Genomic DNA, 26,764 nt, shown 5'->3' on the forward strand with positions numbered 1-26,764 from the left:
ATATGTATATATGTGTATATATATATAGGCACTAATATATATATATATGTGTATATATATATATATATATATATATATATATATATACACATATATACATATATATATATATATATATATATATATATTAGTGCCGTCAGTTTTAATCGCATTGATCGCAATTAATCGTGATTAATTCATGGAGAACTGTCAACAGTTAACTTTTTTAAAGTTGAGATTAATTGCAATGAAGAATCTAATCCTCATAAATCAGTCCCAATATCAGGAAAAAAACACTATTATCCTCTAGTTCTTTTCTTTGACCCAATTGGCAGACCTCAATGGATTAATCGTGATTAAAATTGACAGCACTAATATATATATATTTTGTCGCAGTATAAACTCAGTATTTTGTTTATAGTGCTGTGTACTCTATATTGCCAAAAGTATTTGCTCAGCGTTTCAGTCATTTCATCAAGCCCATCAAGCCCCTGGGCCTGAGCCTCGGTCCCCCTCTTCTGGTCTTGGCAGGGTTCCCGGCTCTGAGCTGGTGTTTGCAGTGGATCAGCATGGCTGTGGGCCTGCAGGTTGTGGGTCTGATTCTGGGCGTGCTGTCGTGGTGCCTGCAGTCCAGCTGCACCTCCTCCCAGCTGTGGAGGGTGAGGAGCCAGGCGGAGTCGGTGACCAGCAGCCAGCGGCAGTTCGAGGGTCTGTGGATGAGCTGCGCCGCCACGTCCATGGGCTCCATCCAGTGCAGCCGCTTCAAGACGCTGCTGGGCCTGCCTGGTGAGCGCCGCGGCAACGGCAACACCGCGACGGCACAACACACCGTGACAGCACGGCAACAGCAAAACACACCGTGACAGCATGGCAACAGCAAAACACACAACAACAATGTAACAGCAAAACACACCGTGACAACACTGTGACGGCAAAACACACCACAAAAACACTTCAACAGCAAAACACACCGTGACAACACTGTGACAGCAAAACACACCACGACAGCACGACAACAGAAAAAAACACACCACGACAACACTGTGACATCTAAGCACACCATGACAACCCACAGCAACAGCAAAACACATGTCGACAGCACTGTCACAGAAAAACACACCACAACATTACTGTGACAGCAAAACACACCACGACACTAAGGCAACAGCAAAAAACAACACCACAATAACACTGCAACAACGAAATACACCATGAAAACACTGTGACGGCAAAACACACCACGACAACATGGCAACAGAAAGAAAAAAAACACCACAGTGACACTGCAGCAGCAACACAGGCCCCGACAGCACAGCAGCACCAGAACACAGCAACAGGGCAACACGGCAACATTAAAACAATACAACAACAGCAGAACACACCCCGGCAGCACAGTGACACGTTCAGTCAGGACTATACAGCGGTTCTGGGTTCTGTTCGTTGCTTTCGGTTCCTGAAGAGGAAGGTGTCTGTTGTGAACGTCCTCAGCTCACCTGCAGGCCTGCAGAGCCCTGATGATTCTGTCCCTGCTGCTCGGCCTGGCCTCCATCATCGTCTCCATCCTCGGACTCAAATGCACAAAGATCGGCCGGACGTCGGATCGGGTCAAGGACCAGCTCGCCCTGAGCGGAGGGATCCTGTTCATCCTGTCTGGTATGAGGCGGAACACAGGAGAACAGGCAGAGCTGCAGTGAGCCGCCGTGACGCTGACTTCCTGTTCCAGGAACCTTCACTCTGATCGCAGTATCCTGGTATGCAGGTCGAATAATCCAGGAGTTCTATGACCCGTTATACCCAGGAGTCCGGTCAGTACCTGTCAGACAGCGTTACACCAACTGACAGACCAACTGTCTGTCTCACTGTCAGAACGACCGCCTCTCTGACCGACCAGTTTACCAACCAGCTGATCAACTGACTGACTGACCATCCCGCTGACTGACTGAACAACTTGACTGTCTGGCCATCTGACAGACAGACCAACTGACTGATTGTCTGACCATCCAACCGACCGACCAACTGTCTGACTGATCCCCCAACTAACTGATCAACCGATCGACTGACTGACAATCCCACCGTCTGATCATCCGACTAAGAGACCGACTGATTGAAAGAGCAACCAACCAACCCATCTACTTCCTGACCAACTGAATGACCGACTGACCAACCAAGCAGTCTGATCAACTTACCTCTGACCAGCTGACTGACTGACCGACCATCGAACTGATGGACCACTTAAACACGCAGCCTACTGACGAACCTATCAACCAACCGACCAGCTGATCAACATCCTCCTTCACCAGATGACAAACTGACCAAACGGCTCACAAACTAACAAACCAACCAATCAAACACAACCTACTGACCGACCAACCAACCAACCAACCAACCAACCAAGTACTAATAAACCAAACAACAAACTAACCGACCAACTGCACAACAAATCAACTGAGGTGACATTGAGAAAACTAATTACAATGATGATGATGATGATGATGATGATGATGATGAAGGTGTCTGCAGGTTCGAGCTGGGGTCTGGGCTGTACCTGGGCTGGGCCGCCTCCACTCTGGCCTTGGTGGGAGGAGCCATGCTGTGTTGCTCCTACAGGAGGACCTCCTCCTCCTCCTTCTCTCCTCCTGCTCGGTAAGCCCACCCCTCCTGTCCACCAGGGGGTGCTCCAACGGGCTCATGGTGCCCTGAGGCAGGTGTCAGGAAATAGAGGCGCTTGCGGGCGTGAAGACGGCGCCGTCCTCTGAGCTCTGATTGGTCCACTGATCTGTCTCCTGCAGTCACTTCTCGTATTACTCGTCTGGCAGTGGAGGACCGAACATCTACCGGGCAGCGCCTCCCTCCGACATCAGCTCCAAGTCCTACGTTTGAGCCCCAGAGAGGACTTCAGGGGTTCCGGGCAGGGCCCTGGAGGGGGGGCAGGGCCCCCAGGGTCCAGCAGAGGACACATCCAGGTTTCTATTGAACTGAAGCAGATTCAACACCATCATCATCTTCATCACCAGCACTGTTCCCGATTGATTCTGAATGGAGACACTGACTGCAGTTCACTGTTGAACCACCAGAGGGAGACAAACTATTAACAAAGTGTTCTAAAACAAGTGGCGCAAACTTCAACTCCCAGGATGCACCGCTCCCAGAACCTGCAGGGAAATGAAACCTGGAGCAGAGAAAAAGTTGATATTTTAATAAATTGTAAGGAGAAATGAAAATCCGTAGAAAATTGTGTGTAATCCTGCCTTCATATACGAATGAAATGTGGTAAATGTAAACATGATTTTTATTGATGAAACTGTTTTTCATTCCAGTTTGTTTTTGACTCTATTCTGCCATCATGTTTTTAATTTACAGGTTTTTTTCTTTTTTACTATTAAACTGCTCCAATCTGATTGGTGTGTTTTCATCACACACACACACACACACACACACACACACACACACACACACACACACACACACACACAGACACACACACACAGAATTCCTGGGAGAACTTGAAGCTCTTCCACAGAGTGATGCAGCTCTCCTCACCCCTCACCTCCCTCACACACTGACCTTTGACCTCTTTCCATGTTTCGCCTGATTTCTGTTCAAACTTTGTTTAATTTTTCCATCTCTTATGGAACCTGCTGCTGCTTTCAGACGCCTCTGAATGGCAGAACGTCCATCTGCTGCGGTGGAGGACAGACTGGGGAGGAAGGGGTGGGGGGGTGGGGGGGCGGGGGTGGAGGAGGGGTGGAGGAGGACGGGGAGGAAGAGGAAAAGATGACCATTTCCTGCTGCAGTTAGAAAATAAAACAAACAGGAAAGCCGGAGCAGAGCTGTGAGGGAGCTGGACGGGGACGAGGAGACGAGTCGGAGGAGATCCAGAGGAGAAGAAGACAGCAGAACCCTGAGGAACCCTGAGGAACCCGGACAGCCAGACATCTGGGTCAGCAGAGCAGGAACATCAGTGGGAACTCGAGGCCTCAGGAGAACACAATGGAGCACAGTGGAACCGCAGTGAGAGTGGAACTCCAGGAGAACCGGATCGCATTGGTCTGAGGACAGGTTCTGGATTACTCTGTTCCTCTGTGAAACCAGAAGAAGAAACAAGGTAGGAGCTGCCTTTGAGCTAATAGCTGCTGTTAGCTGCTGACACACTTTTCCTTAAATAATTCTCAAGTGTTTGTTTCCAAGAAGCGATGAGAAGATTGAGAAATGTTCTGGAGACGGGGAAGCAGGACGGACAGTCTCATCACGTCTGCAAACGTTAAATTCTCACTTTAACCTCCGGAACCGAAGACTCAGAGGAAGAATTAGAGATTTTTTCCTGGTCTTCCTCCTCCCTGGTCTCTTAAAGTCCAGTTGCTGGTAGACACGCCCACTCATGTAAGACCAGAACCAGAATCCAGCGACCCGGACCCGGTCTGTTGGTCCTCTGGTCCGTGACGGTCCCTGTTCCTTCAGGTCAGAACTGAAGCTTCAGTCTGTTGAGCCTCAACATCTCAGCAGCCTGATCATCTTCCATGTGAGGAGCTGAAGGGGACCGAGGACAGGTCCCTGTGGGACGCCTGGCCCGACGCTGTGAGCTCCAGGGCTTCACTGAGGGACTTCCTGGTTTGAGAGCAGAGCATGCTAACGTCTCAGGTCTCCCGTGTTTCTCCTGTAAATGAAGGAATGAAGGATCATCTGCTGAGTCACGACGAGCAGGATGTCCACCAACCATATGTTAGCACTCATTCTGCTAATGCTAACACCGAAATGCGCATGTCAGCACTCATCCTGCTAAGGCTAACTCCAAAACGCACATGTTAGCATCATCCTGGTAATGCTATCTCCCAAATGCGCATGTTAACACTAACCCTGCTAATGCAAACTCCCAAATGCAAATGTTAGCTCTCATCTTGCTAGTTCTAGCTCAAAAATGCACATGTGAGCGCTCACCCTCTCACCCTGCTAATGCTAACTCCCAAAACGTACTTGTTAGCACTCATTCTGCGAACGCTTACTCCCAACTGCACATGTTAGCACTCACCCTGCTAATCTTTACTCCCGAAATGCACGTTAGCAGTCACCCTGCTAATGCTGACTTCGAAAAATGTATGTTAGCACCGCCCCTGCTAATGCGAACTCCCAAAATGCACATGTTAGCACTCATTCTGCGAACGCTAACATCCAAACACGTGTTAATTCTCATTCTGCTAACGCTAACTCCCTTCATCATTCACTTCCGGTCAGGCTCTGTTCTCATGGTGAAAATGAAGTGTTTTCATTTCAGAAAAGTTTGATGTTCACGCAGCTTTTTGAAAAAAGTCCATCTTATCTGCTGAAAACGACGCGGGTTGCATGAAGAGCCTCTAGTGGCTGCTGCACAACTACACACAAATACACAAAGAGAACATTCCACATCTTTTAAACTGACACTCTTCAATACTTTGGACCAATTCTATAACAAATTATGACCAGTGTGTGTGTGTGTGTGTGTGTGTGTGTGTGTGTGTGTGTGTGTGTGTGTGTGTGCGTGCGTGTGCGTGTTTATGTTTATCACAGTTATGTAACAGTGTTGTGATCAGAAGAAGGATTGTTGGATTGAATCTCAAGGTCCCACGTCTTTGTGGTGTGTGTGTGTGTGTGTGTGTGTGTTTCAGATTGTGAAACACTCAGAGTGTTTGGAATGTTTCTGCGTACAGATGTTTTATTTCAGATTGCTCCAGCATTTTGTTGTGGAAGCAGAAGAGAACATGAAGTGACTGAGAGTCTCATGAGCCTCGGATCATTCAGCCTGTCTGGAGTCCCACAGGGTTCTGTGTCCGGACCTTTACTCTTCACGCTACAGGCTTCCTGTTGAAAATATGCAGGTTGAACCACAAGTTAAACACCTGACAAACCACGATGGCTCTAGAACCACAGGGAGAACATGCATGTGTTGGTCAGTTTTCCACTTCATTAACTTTCACTGTGGTCGAGGATTTCAGCTGTGACTCAGGACCAGGTGAATGTGTGTGTGTGTGTGTGTGTGTGTGTGTGTGTGTGTGTGTGTGTGTGTGTGTGTGTTACATTCCTGCTGTGGAAATCATTGCCCAGTCAGCTGGTGAACACACACCCAACACAAAAGAAAGGACACAATGCTCATTAAGTATTTACACACACACACACACACACACACACACACACACACACACACACACACACACTCACACACAGAGCAGATTTTTATTCTAGTAAATGCACTTGGCAGAACAGAGACAAGCTTAAACCTAAACCTGTGTGTGTGTGTGTGTGTGTGTGTGTGTGTGTGTGTGTGTGTGTGTGTGTGTGTGTGTGTGTGTGTAAAACGATGCTGAAAGTCACAAAACACAAAGAGCCTGAGTGAAGGAACCTTCACTCACCTTCCTTTAACCTTCAGCAAAAAACTTAATGATTTACTTGCTTTCAGTTCCTGAGAGATTCATGTGTAACCTGACACACAGACACACACACAGACACACACACACACACACACACACACACACACACACACACACACACACACACACACGGTTTGTAATTTAGCTGCTGTTGACCGATGGCATGAGGAGAACCTGACTGAGGCTTTAAAGGAACAAAATGTTTAAAATTTCCAGTTTTTCGAGTAAAATCCTAAAAATCACAAAGCAAACTTTCCGTTTCATCGTTTTTTGCGTTTCGGTTTCTGGAAAGGAGAAGTTGGACCGTTTTACCAGAGTTTGTCGCTGAGTCGGACCCCTGCTCCCCACAGCTCATTTGCATAAAGCTGGCTGGATTCTGCTTCATGCAAATGAGCTGAGTGACCAAGTGGACTCCGGGTCAGAGCAGCAACATCTGAATGAACCTGAAGGCCGTCCTGTCCAGAAACACGAGTCACAGTCCTGTAGACCACAGTGTTTCCTCTGTGACCTCTGTGACCTCTACACGCGCCGCTCCCTGCCTAATAAATCACATTTCCGACGGTCCTTGAACGCCCCGCTGCGGCCGCGCCAAAGCGCGCCGGGCGGCCGCGGCGGGACGAGCGGAGGCGGAGCCGCAGATTGAGCAGCAGCAGCAGCAGCAGCAGCAGCAGCAGCAGCGCAGTCTCACTGTCCGCCTCAGGACGCTCCAGCCCGGATTCTCCTCTCTGCCCGAGCCGCTGACCCGCCACCATGAGCCCGCCGCGTGAGTACCGACCGTCCGGCCGCCGGTCCAAAGCGCGTGCACGAGGGTTGACCGGGGCGCGCGCGCATGTTAGGGAGAAAAACTGCAGAAAAGTCCGTTAGAGAGAAAAATCCGACAGATTTCTGTCCCGCGAGGCGCAGATTAATACTTTTTCTTCTTCACAAACATGAACAAAGTGAAATAGTGACGCAGAAAAGAGGATTCACGACCAGAAGAGTAATCAGATTATTTCTAGGATGAGTAATCACATTACCTCAGGGATCATTTTCAATTACATTTGATCATTTCTCCTGTTTCTGGGATTAAACTGGTTTCTGCCTTGAGCAGAATTTCTCAGTGAAGTTTAGTTTTTGATTTTTTTGTTATTTTTAAAAATTTCATTCTGAAATAAATGTCGTAATATTTTGCTCTGCAGTTTCTGACTGGTGGAACTGATGAAGGTTTATGTCAAGTGATGTTTTTAAAGTGTCCTGTTCTCTGATAAATGTCATGAAAATAAAAGTTTGTTAAGTTCAAGAATTTATTGTTAAAAATGAAGAGACGTGAAAAACGTGCAGAAAACTTTTAAACTGAATGAATTTATTCAGATGTGAGCAGAATCGAGTCGGGACGACTTTTCAACAGATGTGTAGTTTCTAAAAGTATTTTTCTTTCTTAATGACTGGAGCTTGAAGTGGACCGGGAACCTTTCATCTAAAGTCTTTTCCGGCGGATGTTTGTTGTTTGTATTTCTAAAGGCTCGTGTTGCGTTCAATGACACGTCCTCTGTCTACATGAAGTGCCGCATTCACTGCCCGTCTGAGGAACGTGGACGGGTTAAAGTCCGCTGCGTCTTTATTCCCCTGCCACTCCGGGCTGTATTGATTCGGCCGGGCTTCCTGCCCCCCCCCCCCCCCCCCCCCCCCCCCAGCTGGACTGATGGTGAATGAATGACTGGAATGGAGAAGCGACCCTCCCTGCTGACTCTGACGCTTCCACTTCCTGTCAGACCACAAAACTTCACTTTCTCTGAACTCCAGTGACCTTTGACCCCAGTCGGGCTCGTGTCTGAGGGACAGGCGGAGAGACGGGCTCGGCCACACTCGTCCTTGTTTACAGTAAACGAAGGCGTCGTTCTTCCATCATGGCGTCCGTTTCCACGGCGACGCTGCTGGAGACTCTCGGCTTCTTTCCCGATTCAGTTGGAATCCTGATGATTTCAGTTCTTTTGAACTCCAGACGAGGTGAAAGGGTTTAATACGACGTCAAAAAAACATCCAAATCTGACGATTTCAAACTGAACCTTCTTCTCAAAAGCCGGACTGAGTGTCAAGGAAGTCAAAATAAAAGCATCAAAAATGTCTTCTTTTAAATTGCAAAAACAAAAAGAACTGAAGCCAGAATGAAGTTTTGAAGTTTACAGGGTGGAAAAAAATAGATTTTTGGAATTGAAGCTTTTTCGACACGACTCCCAAAGTGGAAGTTTTGAAAAATGCTGGGTTGCAGAAAACCGACTTCCTGAGATCAGAATCTCTGGAAACCACGAAACAATCCCACAACTCCTGACAGAAACACTTTCAGTTGATTTTTAGTAGTCGAACATTTGTTGTTGTTTCAGGTCAGAATATTTTTTGTAGATTTTTATAAATAACTTAATCAGATTAATCAGATTTTTTACCAAAACCCCCAAAATAAGAACGGAGGAGAAGCCAGACTGAAGGCGTTCCTCCGCTGGCTGAGCGGGGGCTTTTATTTTGGCGGGTTCCGGCGGAGGACTGTACAGTCTGTGGAAGCGGACCTCCACATCCAGGTGTGAGAGTCCGAAACCTTCCTGCTCCAAACCTGCACAGTCGCCGCGATTCCCTGTGAGCGTCGTCATGGAAACGGAGAGTCTCTCTGAAAGGACAACAGCGTGCTCCACGTGTTCAACTGTGAAGCTTTTAGAAACAACAATCCCAGACGACGTCTTTCCAGTTTTGTGGTTGCCGTGGAAACAGAACCGTCGGAGAACTTACAGTCAGACAATTAAAAACAACGTTAAAACAGCATCGGACTCAAACAGGCAAACGGTTCAGACGGAGCCAGCCGGTGGTTCTCCGGTTCCTGCTGCAGAAACAGGTGGAAGTACAGTTCCTTCGCGGTGTTCAGGATGTTTGGTCGCCATGGAAACAGCAGGTGTGACTGTTCAGATCAGATGTCGGCCCGCTGTGATCAGACTGACACGCCCTCCGTGTGACCTTCAGGAGCTCAGCAGGAACACTCCGTTTTACCACGCCCCTCGAAGGCAACACGGCGAAATGTCACCACAGGTGGTGTTTTCAACACGACGACGTTACAACCACGACGCCTGACGGAACCTCGACATGACAGAACCTCGACATGACGGAACCACCATGTCGACGTCGTCGTGTTGCAAACCACTGCGGTGTCATTTTGCCGTGTTGCCTTCAGGGCACGTGGTAAAGCGGAGCGTTCCTGCAGCAGGTGTTCTGAACTCCTGCCGGAGGAGGGAACCTCGGTCTGAGGAGGTTCCGTCTGTTTCAGAGCCGCAGCCTCTCGGGCTTCTGGTGACGCAAACGTCCTGTTCTGACGGCGCTCGGAGATGGCGTCGGGGGGTGGGGGGGGTTGGGCCGACGCCGCCACCGCGCCGGCAGGACTGACATTCTGCGAGTGTTCCAGTCCTTCGGACTTTAGCACCTGTAATCTGCCCCGCCTGCTGACGGCAGGTGGCTGATGGGACTTTGGAGCCAATAAACTCCAGCTGGTCTGCGGCTCGGTGCATCTGCCTCGGAGGGGCGGGGCTGGGGGCGGGGCCGGGGGCGGGGCCAGGGGGCAGATGTTTAGCAGTCCAGACAGAAACGCTCTGAAAGCTGCAGGAAGCTGCGCCGAGCCCCAGAACCCCCTCCGGCTGCGAGGTCACGGTTACCCACGATGCATCTGTGTCTCATTAGAGCCCAGAAGTGCCGACTCAGCGAGGAACGTAACGCGATCCGCTCCGCTCGGCGCACGCAAGAATGTGGAAATGTGTTCACACACACACACACACACACACGTGTGTCCAGGAATCACCTCTCGCTCAGGCCCGTTTCCACGGCAGCCTGCCTCATTTCTCAGTTTGTTCTTCAGGAAAGTTTCACGTTTGAACGTTTTGAAAGCAGTTGTCGTGGAAACGGGGCCTGAGACGGGACGGCGTGCGGCTCCGCGAGGCGTCTTGACAGCGAACGCGCCGGCGCCGCTCCGGTTCATGTTCGCCGCTGATAAACCGAGCAGGAAGTCAAAGATCAGCTGTCAACTCCTGACAGGCCCGATCCGGCTTCCATTCCTGGATGTCTTTATCAGAGCAGCCATTATTCACACACACACACTCACACACACACACACACACACACACACACACACACAAGCCAAAAACTCTGATGACAAACAGGAAGTCAGGAAGACGAACAGATATCCCACAAGAAGGAGAAACAAGCCTCCACCCTGGCCTGTGTGTGTGTGTGTGTGTGTGTGTGTGTGTGTGTGTGTGTGTGTGTGTGTGTGTGTGTGTGTGTGTGTGTGTGTGTGTGTGTGTGTGTGTGTGTGTGTGTGTGTGTGTGTGTGTGTGTGTGCGCGTGTGTTTGAACGCACCACATCGGAGCATGATGCTGCTGAAGGGCAGTGGACCGGGAATTGAACCCTGAGGGACGCCTCCCTGTCACCTTTCCTCCGCCCGTCCCCCGGAGTGATGGATGTGTTGCCGTGGCGACGGCCGGCATCGGGGCGTCGGGAGGACCTGGAGGACCGTATCGTGGTTCTTTTCCGCTCCTATTGTTTGTTTCTAGGAGCTTCTGTGATGACCTCCGACCCTTTAAAAAAACACACACACAGCGCCGCCGCACTGCTGGGTATTTATGGACACTCACCTCTGAATCACTTCCTCTTTACACCAGCAACGTGTGTGTGTGTGTGTGTGTGTGTGTGTGTGTGTGTGTGTGTGTGTGTGTGTGTGTGTGTGTGTGTGTGTGTGTGTGTGTGTGTGTGTTTGTGTATCTGTGGGTGTTTGCTTCTGAGTGCATGCGTATTTCTGTGTGTGTGTGTGTGCATGTGCATTTCTGGAGGAGAGGAGTGTGTTCTTGTTGAGGATGTTGGTTCTCCCGGTTCTCTGATTCCTGCTGGTTCCACTTAGAACCTGCTGCTGCGACTCGTCTGTAAACTTTCTGTTTCCATGGAAACGACGGGACGATAATCTGGTTGACAAAGCAACCTTCCTGTCTCTCCTGAACAGCAGAGCTCCATGGTCTCGACCAGGGTTCTCCAGTCCTGTTCCTGCAGAACCCTGATCCGGCATGTTCCGGCTCTCTCCCTGGATCTGATGGTTCTGTCCACCCAGCACCGAGCAGAACCCAGTAAGAGCCCGTTGATGCAGCAGGGAGAGAACTGGAGCCTGCTGGATCGGTTCTCCAGGGTTCTGCAGGGTTCTCCAGGAACAGGGCTGGAGAACCCTGGTCCCAACAGGTTCTCTGCTCATGGGTATAAAATCAACAGTACCTTCAGGAGGAGGAGGAGGAGGAGTTGTAATGAGCGATTAATCAGTACCTTGGTTAATGTTTACGCACTTCGTGTGTGTGTGTGTGTGTGTGTGTATGTGTGTGTGTGTGTTATAGTGCGTACTCACCTGTCTTTGTGATCTGAGTCACCTGCGATCTCTTGGCAGCCAATCAGACGGCTCCCGTGTTGCCATGGGGACGAATTCAACGTTGTTCAAGTGTGACACGTGTCGGCTGCAGCTCGACTGTAAACATTGTGAACCAGGTTGTCACGGTAACCAGACTGCTGTCTGGTCGTCTTTTAACGACCACGTTAATCTTTTACAGTGACTCGATATGAACGATTCTTTAAAACCTTTTTTTCCGTCCTTTCTGGAAATGTCTGTCCCAACCCGTCCCAACCCGTCCCAACCCGTCCCAACCTGTCCCAACCCGTCCCAACCTGTCCCAACCCGTCCCAACCCGTCCCAACCTGTCCCAACCCGTCCCAACCCGTCCCAACCCGTCCCAACCTGTCCCAACCCGTCCCAACCCGTCCCAACCCGTCCCAACCCATCCCAACCTGTCCCAACCCGTCCCAACCTGTCCCAACCCGTCCCAATCCATCCCAACCTGTCCCAACCCGTCCCAACCCGTCCCAACCTGTCCTAACTTGTCTGAACCTGTCTTAATCCGTGCCAACCGGTCCTGTCCCAACCTGTCCCGGCCCGTTCTGTCCCAGCCCATCCTGTCTCCTGCCGTCCCAGGCGTCTGCCAGAGGGAGGCGGATGTGTTGTCATGGTAACTGGATGTCGTAACTCCGGCTGTGACCTCGGTGTTATCTGAGCCGTCATAAAGTCACCAATAGTCTTATCAGGTGTGTCTCCTGAAGAGGAAGTGCTGACAATTCCTGCAGGCAGTGAAGGCAGCTCCACCCCAGGTGCAGCAATGCTGAATGTCCAGACAGCAGAGGGTTATTATGGTCTGTCTCAGGTTGACTCTTCCGATGATCCAGATGTTACAGCTGCACATCTGACTGCGTGAAACCCTCACGTGCGCGTCAGACCGTCAACCGTCTGTTTCCATGGCAACCCAGGATCCCTTATGGCCTAATGTATCCCAAAATCCATGCAGCCTCGCGACCTCCACCTGCTGTCCAGTCGGGGAAATGCAGCTGGATTTAATAGAAAACCTGAACGTGGCTCCAGCCGAGCCGAGCCAGGCCGAGCTGGGACGTGATGAAACATCTGACTCTAAACTCGCATCGCGCACGCCGTTTCTCATGCAAACACTTCCTGTTTTTTGCGTTTAAAGATGGCCCAATGATCCACCATCGTTATCATTTGTTCTCAGTGTTCAGTTGAAAAACCGACCGACCGTAAAAGTTACTGACTGTGGCTCCTTCTCTTTGCATCGGTTCTCATGCTGAGGTTCTGATCTCAGCGTTCCGAGGGTCCGGAGTCGCCACCGGCTTCTGTTTGGAAGTTGTGTACAAAGATAATCTTCCACTGCGCAAAATATTTGTAAACCAGAGAAACGTCTTGTTCTTATTGGCTGGTGAACTGATGAGTCTCCGCCCCTTCCTCCCCAGGTTCCCTCCCCCCTCCCCCCCCCTCCCGCAGCCCCATCATGCCGATCTTCAAGAACCTGCCGGTGCGCCTGAAAGGTGGTGGTCCGACCTTGGAGAACGCCCTGATCCTACGCAGGATGAGCCTCAACATCACCCCCCAGCACAACCCCTTCCAAAACGACGATGACGACGCCCACAGTGGCCATGGCAACCACTGGTCGCCGGGGAGCTCGCTGCTGGACGGCGACGCGCCCAGAGACCGGAACCCGTTCGAGGACGAGGAGGACGAGAATGAGGCCAACGAGGGCAAGAAGGGCGGCGGAGGAGGAGGCGGGTCGGCCAAGGGATCCTTCAAGCTCAAGTCTCCCCTGAAGGGTCTGGAAAAACTCAGAAAGAACCTCCGAGTGTCGGGGCGGAGCAAAGCTGAAGGCACGCCGTCGCCACAGGGGCCGCTGCAGGGAACGCCCTCCCCCACAGTGAAGAAGAAGAAGGGCAGGAGGAGCTCCGAGGGCAGCCTGCTCAGGTAACCCGGTCCGTCCAGGTGACCCGACGGAGGGACGAGGCTCTGGGCGAGAAGGCTGGAGGGCAGATCGCCGAGGACAAACGGCTCTGATGAGCTTTATACTGAAAAGACTGAAGGTCAAGAAGGAACGAGTGAAAATGATCGGAAGGGGTTGCAGGATGTTTGAGGGCGGTTTGCTTTGGAGGGTTTTAGGGTCGTTTGTTGGGGTAAATGTTTCTTTATGGCAGTGTAGTTTTTAGGGCAGTTTGTTGGGGTAAACAGTTTTTGGGGTACTGTGTTGGGTAAATGTGGTTTTTGTGGTGGTTCTTTGGGGTAAATATAGTTTGCAGGGCAATTTGTTGCGGTAAATGTAGATTTTAGGGCAGTTTGTTGGGTTAAATATAGTTTTTGGGGCAGTTTGTTGGAGCGAATGTAGGCTTTGAGGCTTTTTGCTGGGCGAAATATGGTTTTTAGGGCAATTTGTTGGGGTAAATGTAGTTTTTGCAGCGGTATGTTGGCATGAATGTAGATTTTAGGACAGTTTGTTGGGGTAAATGTAGTTTTTGGCTGTAAAGATGATTTTAGGATAGTTTATTTGGTAAATCTCTTGAGAAAGCTGTCTGGTGAGGTAAAAACTTTCTGATGGGGGGTTTCTGACCTCTGAGAGGTTTTATGAGCTGGATCTCTTGTAATCGGGGTGTTTCCTGTCCTCCCTCCCAGGTTTGCGGGTAAATACCGGGACTCTCTCGGGTCTCGTAAGGAGTCGCTGATAAACGGCGAGCTGAACTCGTCAGAGACGGACGGAGACTCGTCCAGCAACCGTCTGTCCTTCAGGAAGATGGTGGGGCTGGGGAAGCTGAAGAGGGAGTCCCTGGCCGACCACTCATCCCAGGGCCCCGAGGAGCAGCTGGTGCAGGAGGAGGCGGTGCCGGAGGTGAAGCCCAGAGAGCCGCTGTCAGGTGAGGAGGAGGAGTCAGCCAGATGGTCCAGAGATGAAGTGGTTGGGGGCTGATCGTTTTTAGCTCCGACAGAACGAGGCAGTCCACTGAATGGGACCAGTCTGACTGGATCGCTGCGATGTCGATCGGTTGATGCAGTTACTGGGCGATGTGTTCAGGAGAGGATTCACTCCTCTAAATCCCGACAACATTTCACCTGAACGCGTCGTCTCGCCGCTGGAGTCGCCTCCTTTATGGCCTCTAAAGGTTTATTTGCGTCTCACAGATCTTATCAGCGTGGGTGTGTGTTTGTGTGTGTGTGTGTGTCTGAGGATATTTTAAACACACACTCGGAGGTCAGAGGACGAGCTCTCACACTCTCCTCCCTCCTGGAAACTTTCTGAGGGCGTCCATTGTTTACCGCACCCTGTTTACCGTGTGCTTGTGTAACGACTGAGTGTGTGTTTGTGCGTGTGTTTGCAGTGTGTGTGTGTGTGTGTGTGTGTGTGTGTGTGTGTGTGTGTGTGTGTGTGTTCAAAGTTCCTCCACACCCTTGTTGACACGCTCAGTTGCATTGTGCCACAGAGCCACAGAACGTCTTGGCCATGTTCACACGTGAAAACATGGCGTTTTGGGGTTTTCCATTCCGTTTCCATGGCAACAGCAGACATGTTGAAAGCCATGTGGTGTTCACGATAGACCACCAGTTGGCGCTGCTCATGTGCAGGTCCAGTGGCGGCATTTCCATGGTGACGGAGCCGCAGTGCTCCCAAACCGTTGTGCTCTGAGCGCTGTTGTCATGGTAACAGACGGATGTTTCGCCTCTTGAAACAGGGTAAACGTGGCCTTAAAATGTTCTGCACCTATTTATCCAGAGCTTCAGAACGTTGATCTGAATGGAGAACATAGAAACTCTGGTCGTGCTCACCACGAGAACGCTTCGTGGTTCCGCTCGAGAACAGCGGGAACCTGAAGCTAGCTTCTTCCTCAGCGGAGCTAGCTTCAGCGTTTCAATCTGAAGGTGCTCCTGCAGTGTCACCGGCTGTCAGCCAACAGGCTGTTCTCTGTGTTGTGTGGTTTGCAGTGGAGAACGCGTCGGTCTGAATCCGTCTGGACGTGCTCGTGACGTTCTGGAGATGCGGGTTTGTTTTGAGCGGCTCGGGTTTCTGATGCAGGTGCAAACACCGCAGACTCCGTCGCTCTGTTTGGTGAAAACAACGAGCTCAGAACGAGGCGCCGCGCTGCTACTGGACTCCCGGCGAGAAACCTGGAGCAACCGGACCCGGCCAGGACCCGGACCAGGACCCAGACCAGGACTCAGACCAGGACCCGGAACAGGAGCAGGATCCGGTTCCTGCTCCACCCCAGGGTTCTGCTCGGTGTCAGCTGACCTCAGGGTGTCTCTCTGAAGGCGGCTCTCTTCATGCATTCTGCCTTCCAATGCGAGCGTGGAGGCTGAAACCTGAGCCGATGCACAGCAGGAATGAAACACCCAACAGCCCGTTCCTCTAAAACCAGCACGGAAAAATGGAAGGAGGTCTGACGACGTCCGGGTCTTCTGGGTTTTATGGGCTGTGTGGGTCATCTTTATCTTCTGGGTCTCCTGCATCTTCTGAGTCACCTGGATCTCCTGGATCTTCTGGATCTTCTGGATCTTCTGGATCTTCTGGATCTTCTGGGTCTTCTGGGTCTTCTGAGTTATCTGGGTCGGACCTGCAGCTCCTGTCGGAGGCTGCTGGGTGAAGTTCAAACTGCTGCAGAAGGTCTGAGAGAAGATACAAAGCAGCAGCAGATCTTCCACCAGGGGGCAGCAGCAACACTCATCCATCCATCATCCATCCATCCATCCATCCAGCCATCATTCACTGTTCATCCATCATCCGTTATTTATCCATCAACAACACCATCAGCTCCACCCTGAGGCCTGTGCCTCTAATGGACTGAACCTGTTTCCACTCACTGAAGCTGGAGGCTCACTGGGAGAGACAGGCGGCACGGCGGTTCTTCTTACGTAAAAAATTCTCAATGATGCTGTAGCATTAGCAGCGCCAAGCTGTCGGCCTCCTCAGTCTGTCAATCGCTAATCAGTACCCGCCCACATAGGCAGCAGCCAGTCAGCTTGGAGACGACGCTGTAGCGGGGCTCCGAGCTCCGAGAGTGAAAGAAACGGCTCGGTCTCAGTGAAGGCGGCTGCACTGTATATTTCTGTACGCGACACACACTGCATCGTGAGAGCAGGGCGAAGCGGCGTGGAGCAGGTGGAGGACCGAGACCGAGACCGAGAACCACCAACGGCCATCCTGACACCCTATCATACGCTGTTCACGAGGGAGGAGCTCTGTTCACTGAGAATAAAAGACAGCAGATCATCCATCCATCATCCATCATCCACCCATCATTCACCCATCCATCCATCTATCGTCCATCATCCACCCATCATTCACCCATCCATCCATCCATCTGTCATCCACCCATCATTCATCCATCCATCCATCTATCATCCATCATCCATCCATCATCTATCCACCCATCATCCATCTATCATCTGTCATCCATCCATCATCCATCCATCCATCCATCTATCATCCATCCGTCTATCATCCATCTATTCATCCATCATCCATCATTCATCCACTCATTCATCCATCCATCTATCATCCATCACCTTCATATCATCCTTCCATTTTCTTTGGCATCTGTGTTTGAACTTTTCAGGCTGAAGTTGAAACTTGAAACTTCAACTCGTCACTTCCTGTTTCTATTCTGAACAACTTCTGCTCCACTAATAGATGAACAGTCGTGTGTGTGTGTGTGTGTGTGTGTGTGTGTGTGTGTGTGTGTGTGTGTGTGTGTGTGTCTGAAGCTGCTGAGTCAGGGTTTCAGTCCTGGATTTCCTTGGACTGAAGCGACTCAAACTGAAGCAGAAATATGTGAAAGCGTGTCTCACATTACAGCCGGCGCTCTGCGGAACAATGCCGCTACTGTCTGGAACACGCTGCACGCTTGCACTCCCCGGTACCGGACCGCACATGCAACACGCTAACACCCGGGTACCGGACCGCACACGCAACACGCTAACACCCCGGTACTGACCCGCACACACAACACACTCAGACGCCCCGGTACCGGACCGCACACGCAGAAAAACTTGGCCTTGAGCATTTGTGTACACAGCAGTGATGTTCGGAGTCACTGAAAATGCAAGTTTTTAAAAACTGCTTCCCAAGTCAGAACTTTTTGAAAACACTTGGGGTTTGTCTCCATGGAAACTCACAAAAACACAGCATGTGTGCATGCGTGCGTTCATGGGTATATGCTAACTCATGGCCTTGAGCTGTCATGGCAGCGCTGCGCCGGAGTGCGAGTGCACCTGGCTCTTAAAGGGACGGGGACGGCCTGCGCTGTCCTCCAGCTCCACCACCATGACTCAGACGTCATGAGTCACGTTTCCTCCCGGACGCCGCCTTCAGCTGGAGACTCGCCGATCCCTGATGTAATCAGATTACAGTGTGTCTGCTGTCACACTCGTTTCCTGTGAAGTCCGGGGAAACGTGTGGGCAGCAGCAGCGAGCCGGCACAACATCCTGCTGGTTTACAAGGCCGCCGGCAGGAAGCAGGCTGGAACTGATGGAGGAGCACCGTAGTCCTCAGGGTACTCTGAGAGAACTACACCTCCTCCTCTGGGTGGAGAGGAGAAGGTCCAGGGGCCTCCACCCTCAAATCCACCCTCCATCTTTCACTTCATCCAGGACTTATGTCACCAAGCTAAATCCTCACTGGTGACGAGGAGGAGGATGAAGAGGGGGAGGAATCTCTTGAGTTCTTGGGGCGCCTCCAGCTTCATCCTCTGCGGGCCTGCTTTGATGTAGGAATCAAACGAACCCTCCTGTGGAGCCGCAGAGCATCGAGACTTGCTGAGCAGCTGCTGATGCAAATGACCGGCAACCAAGAAGATGACCGGAAACCAAGAGGATGACCAGAAACCAAGAGGACGACCGGAAACCAAGAGGACGACTGGAAACCAAGAGGACGACTGGAAACCAAGAGGACGACTGGAAACCAAGAGGATGACTGGAAACCAAGAGGACGACCGGAAACCAAGAGGACGACCGGAAACCAAGAGGACGACCGGAAACCAAGAGGACGACCGGAAACCAAGAGGACGACTGGAAATCAAGAGGATGACCAGAAACCAAGAGGACGACCGGAAACCAAGAGGACGACTGGAAACCAAGAGGACGACTGGAAACCAAGAGGACGACTGGAAACCAAGAGGATGACCAGAAACCAAGAGGACGACTGGAAAACGAGAAGACGACCAGAAACTGAGAGGACGACCGGAAACCGAGAGGATGACCAGAAACCAAGAGGACGACCGGAAACCAAGAGGACGACTGGAAACCAAGAGGACGACTGGAAACCAAGAGGACGACTGGAAACCAAGAGGATGACCAGAAACCAAGAGGACGACTGGAAACCAAGAGGACGACTGGAAACCAAGAGGATGACCAGAAACCAAGAGGACGACTGGAAAACGAGAAGACGACCAGAAACTGAGAGGACGACCAGAAAATGAGAGGATGACCGGAAAACGAGAAAACGATTAAAAACCTAGAAACGGAGAGGACTCGTGGGCACACTGTTCAGAGCTCAGAGGAGAAAAGACTCCAGGAGTTCAGACTAAAACACAAATCTGTTCAGGGTGGAAAACTTCCGCTGAGGATGATTGAAATAGTTTTTTGTCATAAACTTCCTTTTCTCTGGATTTAGATAGAGTCAGTGTGGTCGAGCTTCCGGTGAACGTAGAGACCAGAGCGTCTTCGGGGGACTCGGTGCCTTGCTGAGGGATTTAAACCTCCGGTTGTGTTCGCAGACGTTGATGGAAAACCAGACTTTAGTGTTTCCTGCTGTGTTGAGACGTCTGTCCCTGTCCTTCAGTCCTGGAGATCCTGCAGCTGGTGAAGAAGCGGGACCTTCTCTTGGCCGACACCCACATCCTGGAGCTGGAGCAGGAATGCAACGAATCGCTGGCGGCCGCTGAGCGCGGCACGGCGCCGCCGGCGGAGGACGGCGGGCGGCGCAAGGCCAAGGACGTGGAGCTGCTGTACGAGGAGCTGCAGAAGGAGCTGTGGGCCGTGGTCCGGGAGTCCCTCAGGACCCCCACCGCGGGGCCCAACCTGGGGCTGGTGGTGCAGGTGCGGCCCGGCGCCGTGGAGACCGTTGCCACGGAGCATGGTGGGCGTGGCTCTTCACACGTCTCTGACCGGTTCTCCGTCCGTCCACAGGTCCTGCAGCAAGAGGAGCAGACCGACAAAGACTGGGCCGTCAGCGAGGCGGCGGCCCCCGGGGGCCCCCGGCCCCGGCGCCTGAAGCAGCGCTGGAAGGAAGCGGTGGAGGAGGCGGCCGACGGCTCCCTGCCGCAGAGGGCGGAGTTCACGGCCGGCGAGCTGGACGGGTACCTGGACCGACTCCGGGCTCGCATGGTGGAGGACCTGGGGGCCGCCAACCGCAACGTGGTCTCCATCTACCCCGAGGAGTACCAGCCCTTCCAGGTGAGAGCGCCCTGGTGGGCCGTCCTCAGGGATCCTCAGGGGTCGTTCTCAGGGGTCGTCATGGTTCACCATCGATCAAATCCTAAACTGTGTTCCCGCCTCCACCTTTGACCTCTGACCCTTCAGGTGTACGTGGAGAGTTACCACCAGGCGATTGCTCGGCGCCTGACGGCCATCACCGACCAGGAGCTGGAGATCACAGACATCTACTCTCTGCTGGACTGGCTGCACAACATCTACAACAGGTACCGAGAGCCGAGGCCTGCAGGGCCCGGGTCAGAGAACACACACCTCCAGAACACACACCGCTAGAACACACACCGCCAGAACACACACCGCCAGAACACACACCGCTAGAACACACACCGCCAGAACACACACCGCCAGAACACACAACATCCAGAGGAACACTGGACACGATAAATTACTTGGAATATCTTCACACATTTTGTGTGTGTGTGTGTGTGTGTGTGTGTGTGTGTGTGTGTGTGTGTGTGTGTGTGTGTGTGTGTGTGTGTGTGTTCAGAGACGTCCTGGGCACGGTGTGTATCACCAGTCCCTTCAGCCGCTCTCTGCTGAGTCCTCTGTTGTCTGCGGAGACGGTGGACCGTCTGGAGCTGGACTGTCTCAACTCAGTGAGGGTGAGAGTCAAACACACTCCTCAGAGGACACACTCCTCAGAGGACACACACCTCAGAGGACACACACTTTCACACATGACAGCGGACACACTGGGCCCAGGGTCGTTTGATTCGACGCCTGGCGTCTCCCCCTGCAGGCCAAAGTGACCACGGAGCTGAGCCAGGTCCTGGACGACGAGGAGAAGCGCTGGATGGAGACGCTGCACATCGAGGAGTTCCAGATCAGCCTGGCCAAGACCGTCATCCAGGTGAGGCACACACACACAGGCACACACACACACACACACACACACACACACAGTCGTGAACTCGGGGTTTTCCTGCCTCTTACATAAAGGCCAGTTCCGCTGTGTTTTCGTACACTGATTGTTTTCTGTGTCCGTCCTTTAACAGCAGCCAAAGTCAACATGGAGAACTTCCTGATCTCACACACACACACACACACACACACACACACACACACACACACACACACACACACACACACACATACTCGAGCTGCTGCCGCCCTCTGGTGGTCAGAGTGGGACACGACCAGCCGGCTGTGGATTGGGACTCTGAGCCTCCTGAACACGTTCTGTTCTTTGTTCTCTCAGAACAGAACGGAGAACCGTCGCACTGAACGTTCCTTTAAGGAGAACTGTAGTGAGAAAATCGTCTAGTTAGAACCAGAATCACTCAGGAACGTTTCTCTTTACTGTGGCGGTTCTACGTGTTCCTGAAATTCCACATTTTAATGGAAATAAACGGGAGTGCTTGGAGTGATCCTGAAGAAGAAGTTCCTGGAGGTTCCTGGAGGTTCCTGAAGGTTCTTGATGGTTCCTGATGGTTCCCTCTGTGAAGGTTCCTGATGGTTCCTGATGTTCCCTCCCCTGAGGTTCCTTGGGGCAAATGGACGTTCCTCTGTGCTGAAGCTTGAATAGTTCTCGGTTCTTTCAGAGGCTGCAGGTGGATCTGGAACGCTCGGCCTCCATCAACAGGAGTTTGGGTTCTCGAGTGGCTCAGTGCAGCTTGAACGGGCTGGCAGACTTCCTGTACAGGTACACACACACACACACACACACACACACACACACCTCTGTCAGACGTTCCTCACTGCGGTTCCTTCAGCTTCCAGCGGAAGGCGGAGATGTTCCACGAGGCGATGCAGAGCGGCATGCTGGGAGACAACGAGGACGGATACGTGTCCAAAACCATCGCGCTGGTCAACTGCTGCCCTCCCTTCAGGTGAGAACCTTAGAACCCTGCAGAACCCCAACAGAGCTCTCCAAGGGCAAGAGAACCCAAAGCTTTGGCTGTTTCTATGGCAACCGGACATTTCGGAAACGCTGCGGAAACAGAACTTTTCTCAGAGGTTTAGTTTAATCATGAGCTCTGTTGCAAGTCAATGCTTTGTCTAAAGCAAAGTTAACCAGCTAACCAAAGCTAACCAGCTAAGCAGAGCTAGAAAAGCTAACCAGGTAACTAGAGCTAACCAGTGCTACTAAAGCTAACCAGAGCTAACCAAATCTAACCAGCCCACCAGAGCTAGAAAAGCTAACCAGCTTACTGGAGCTAACCAGAGCTAACCTAAGCTATCTAGCTAACCAGAGCTAACCAAAGCTCACCAGCCCACCTGAGCTACAAAAGCTAATCAACTAACCAAATCTAACCAGCCGACCAGAGCTAGAAAAGCTAACCAGCTTACTCGAGCTAACCAGAGCTAACCCAAGCTATCTAGGTAAGCAGAGCTAACCAAAGCTAAACATCTAGCTATCCAGAGCTAACCAAAGCTAACCAGTCCACAAGAGCTAGAAAAGTTAACTAAGCAGAACTAACCACAGCTAACCACATCTGCTCAGTGGTGTAATACCACTTCATACCAGCAGGTGGTGAAAAGAGGCAGTTTGACTCCAGTCAGTGTTCTGAATGATGGGAGGAACTCATTCTTTGTGTGTGTGTGTGTGTGTGTGTGTGTGTGTGTGTGTGTGTGTGTGTGTGTGTGTGTGTGTGTGTGTGCAGGGGTTTTGTGCAGCGCTGTGCTCAGTGTGACCCATCGGTCAGTGAAGATTCTCTTCGTCGCGCCAACAAGTGTTTGGACAATATCGTCCAGCAGGGAGTCCGAGTCCTGTCAGACCGCCTGTACCTGCACATCAGGGTGAGGACACACACACACACACACACACACACACACACACACACACACACACACACACACACACACACACACACACACTGCGGCTGTAAAGGCAGACTTGTGTTTCAGCCGTTCTTCGAGCGCCTGGTGAAGAGGAAGTGGCTGAGCAACACCGAGCCGTACGAGCAGATCGAGGCCACCGTCAAGGAGGACTTCAAGAAATACCGGCGGATGGACAGCCCGCCCTACCAGGTAGCCACACCCACTTCCCTCCCGCTGGGCCACCCGCCCGCCGCCGGGCCGCCCTGATGCCTGTGTGTGTGTGTGTGTGTGTGTGTGTGTGTGTGTGTGTGTGTGTGTGTGTGTGTGTGTGTTTCAGCTGCTGGTGGGCGAGGTACACCGCCGCGTGGTCATGGAGTACCTCCGCTCCGTCATGAGGGGGCGCATCATCTGCACCTCGCTCAAGATGAGGAAGAGGATGGCGGGACGGCTGAGAGACGAAGGCCGGCAGATCAGGGTGCTCTTCAAAGACCTGGTGAGTCCCAGACCCGGGGGGGGGGGGGTCTTCCCCCTCCTCAAGACCGAACAATCCTCCCTTCATGGTGACCTGATTGTTGTGTGTGTGTGCCCGGTGTGTGTGTCTCTGGTGTGTGTGCTGCTCAGGAGTCTCCGTCCAGCTGGTTGGACGGCGCTCTGTCTCACATCTCGGAGATCCTCCAGCTGGAGGACGTCCCGTCCATCCAGATGGAGGTGGCGGTTCTGGTGCGGGAGTTCCCAGACGTCCGGTACGACCCCCTCTACACACACACACACACACACACACACACACACACACACACACACACACACACACACACACACACACACACACGCGGGTTTCAAACCGACGACCAGACAGCTGCCTCACTCAGAGAGTAGCGTCACCGCAGTTGTAATCTAACATCACAGAAAACAACGTCACTCCAATATCAATCTAACTTCAACCAAATTCAACCCGGCTTCATTTAACCACTTCAGCTCAACTTTTTTTTTGCAATTGTGGCCTTTGAACCAACTGCAATCTGACTTCGTCCAATCACTTCACTTCAAACCTCAGAGAGAAACGCTCCTGATCAGAGGGTGCGTTCACGATGGCAAAGCCAGAGGTAGACGGAGCTAGACGAAGCAGACGGCGCAGCCGTGGGGCGGAGTTATAAGTCTGCCTCCAACTCGGACGACCCTGCTGTCAGCAACAGAGATGGCTGTGATCGTGTTTGCGTACGTCCTCATGGAGGAAGTCAAGTTTGATGAATGTTTTCTTCCCTAAATGGGCACACGCTGGAAATTTTGTAGTTAGAGTAGTTGGTAGTATGACTTTTGTCATCTTATTCATAGATGAATGACAGCATGACTATAGTACAGAGGAATTGTCATAGTGCATAGTAGTAGTTAGTGTAAATAGGATATTCTGAGAGCTTGTAAATGTATAATTTATTGAAGTTTATAGAAGATACATGTAATGTTAGTTAGCATTTAACTATTTCATGAGAACTGAAACCAGTTATCTGAGTTGGATTTAAAATTTGACACTCATTTGTCAATGTAGGAGTTTCCATTACTTACATTTTTTGTACAGAGCTCTCAGTTGTGTTGTTTAAGGGTGATGGTGTGAAGGTAATACTGATATTTATGTAATGGTTCTCCATGTTTGTGTTTCTCATGACTCCCACTGTCGGGGGTGTTTATTTATGCAAATGAAGCGTGTTGTCATTGATGCCGAGTGGGCTCGGGTCCAATCCCCTGCCTGTATGAACCAGAGAGGTGGGCCAGGTAGCGGTGAGTTGCTCTGGAGCAGCTCACAGCAGCTCCTCTGTGACCAATCTCGTTTGGGTCTCATGAGTTTTCGATGCCCTACGTAGGTCCTACGTATCAGTGACGCCGGGCCAAATCTGGGCGGGGCGGCTCAAAAGTCTTAAAAGTCTGCCTCTGGCTTTCTCATGTCGAACGCACCTAGAAGTACTGATCATTCACCCTGACTCCGCCCCCTCTCCACCTCCAGGAAGAAGCATGTGTCGGCCATCTTGAACATCCGCGGGATGACCCGGCAGGCAGAGCGTCAGGAGATCCTGAACATCGTCAAAGACATCGAGAGCAGCGACGGCGGCGGCAGCGCCGCTGCGCTGAGCCGCGACCGCGCCCTGTTCGCCGAGGTGCCCGTCACGTCCGAGGTGCACTGCCTGAACGTGGGCCTGAGCCGCGTCGCTCTCACCGCCTCCTCCTGCTTCTCCGCCCTGCGGCCGCGCCGCCGCAAGGCCCGGGCGCCCGTCCAGGACAACCCCGACGACGTCCTGTGAGGCGGCAGCCTCGCCTCGGACTCGAACCGCGGCTTCAGGAGCAACGGGCGGCGTGCACGAGGAGCGGGGAGCCTGGTGAGAACGGAGGTGGAGGATTCATACCTTGTGGCCCCTTCATGAACTTTTGAGGCTTCGGGAGTTTTGCGTCCTCACTAACAGGCGGAAGCGCCCCTCATGTTTGTAGGAGATCTTTGACTTCGAGGTGAAGTCTCTTCTAATGTGGACAGAAATCAGTTCATTCATTTCAAATCTAAAAACCAGATTTCATTCTTTATTTTCTCCTCTTGTTTATGGATCCCAGCCGGTGAAGTCGGGTTCCAGCCGGTGAGATGGTCAGGTGAAGTCAGGTGCCAGCTGGGAGGTATTAGCAAACCATGGGCGAGGCCCTCTAGTGGTGAAAATAAACAGAGTCTTGATTGTAACGTGAAGTTTTGGTTTCAGTGAAAACTCAAAACTAAACGTTCACAGGTTTCTTAGAAAGACGTGAAAAAAGACCTGAAGTCTGTTTTCACTTCACAAGCTTTTCCACATCCACAACCTGACGAGACCCAGACTGGAACCCTGAGGAACTCCAGCAGATTAGAAGCTCTTCCTGAACCTTCCTGCAGGCTGTTTTAATTAAAGGTACTAAACCAGGCAGAGAATCGTTAGCTCAGTGATCGAGGGTGGAACTGGTGTGATGAGACGTGGAATCTGACTTCCTGCTGATTCTTTTCACAGTAAATGTCTAATCTCAGCCTGCTGCTTTCACTCCGTTAACATCTTAAAGTCCTGTGGTGCGTTCAAGGACACTGCGCTCTGAAACATCGTGGTGCGTTCAAAGACACTCGAAACATTGAAACTTTGTGTTGCGTTCATGGACCCTCGGAGCTCCGAATCTTCATGAGGCGTTTTAGTGTGGCTGGTTTTTTTTCAGAATTTCCTGGGTTTTGGGAGCGTCTCCAGTAAATGTGGACGGGAGGAATTAATCTGTACAGAATCCAAGATTAACTCAATAAAACTCTTCAGATCGACACATTTTCTTGTTTTTACTCATCAAGTTTGGAAAAATTGATCAGTTCAAGTGATTTCATTGAACAGTTTTTCAGTCCAGAAGGTTTTTGGTACATTTGTGTTTCATTGTGAAAGATTTTGCAGATTTACTTCAGGTTAATCTCACGGCTTGTTTTTATTCAAAATTTCCAACACTTCCAACACTTATCCAGGACCGGAGGAAACTGTCTAACCAGGGATGCCCAGACTTCCTGTCCCTAGACTTCCTGTCCTCAGATTCTTCTTGAGGATCCTGAGGCGTTCCCAGTCCAGTCCAGAGACACAGTCTCTCCAGCATGTCCTGGTCTTCCCCGGGGTCTCCTCCCGGTGGGACATGTCCAGAACTCCACCCTAGGGAGGCGTCCAGGAGGCTCCATCCTCAACAGATGCTGAGCCTCCTTAGCTGCTCCTCTCCATGTGGAGGAGAAGCGGCTCTACTCCCAGCTCCTCCTGGTC

The 26,764-nt window shown here is 51.6% G+C and overlaps 2 protein-coding genes across 4 annotated transcripts; both read left to right on the forward strand.

The window, feature by feature from the left end:
* The first annotated feature begins 548 nt into the window (after positions 1-548).
* LOC115400892 (claudin-1-like) lies at positions 549-3,339 on the forward strand. Its single transcript, XM_030108954.1, has 5 exons — positions 549-765; positions 1,468-1,632; positions 1,703-1,784; positions 2,500-2,622; positions 2,769-3,339. The coding sequence occupies exons 1-5, from the start codon at positions 549-551 to the stop codon at positions 2,857-2,859; spliced, it is 678 nt and encodes a 225-aa protein (XP_029964814.1). The 3' UTR covers positions 2,860-3,339.
* A 487-nt stretch (positions 3,340-3,826) lies between these two features.
* On the forward strand, positions 3,827-26,289 carry LOC115400919 (tumor necrosis factor alpha-induced protein 2-like). 3 transcript variants are annotated; one of them, XM_030108984.1, is made up of 15 exons: positions 3,827-4,084; positions 13,216-13,717; positions 14,417-14,655; positions 19,573-19,829; positions 19,920-20,186; positions 20,313-20,431; positions 20,713-20,827; positions 20,965-21,075; positions 21,767-21,867; positions 21,938-22,054; positions 22,829-22,964; positions 23,073-23,195; positions 23,323-23,478; positions 23,607-23,728; positions 24,982-26,289. In XM_030108984.1, the coding sequence occupies exons 2-15, from the start codon at positions 13,254-13,256 to the stop codon at positions 25,274-25,276; spliced, it is 2,622 nt and encodes an 873-aa protein (XP_029964844.1). In that variant the 5' UTR covers positions 3,827-4,084; positions 13,216-13,253; the 3' UTR covers positions 25,277-26,289. The 3 variants fall into 3 exon arrangements, with proteins under 3 accessions (XP_029964844.1, XP_029964845.1, XP_029964843.1); XM_030108985.1 differs by lacking the exons at positions 3,827-4,084; positions 24,982-26,289 and adding exons at positions 6,988-7,140; positions 23,775-24,743 and having other exon boundaries at positions 23,607-23,742; XM_030108983.1 differs by lacking the exon at positions 3,827-4,084 and adding an exon at positions 6,989-7,140.
* Positions 26,290-26,764: the final 475 nt, after the last annotated feature.

This window comes from Salarias fasciatus, chromosome 14, assembly GCF_902148845.1.
Source record: "Salarias fasciatus chromosome 14, fSalaFa1.1, whole genome shotgun sequence".
Classification (NCBI taxonomy): Eukaryota; Metazoa; Chordata; class Actinopteri; order Blenniiformes; family Blenniidae; genus Salarias; species Salarias fasciatus.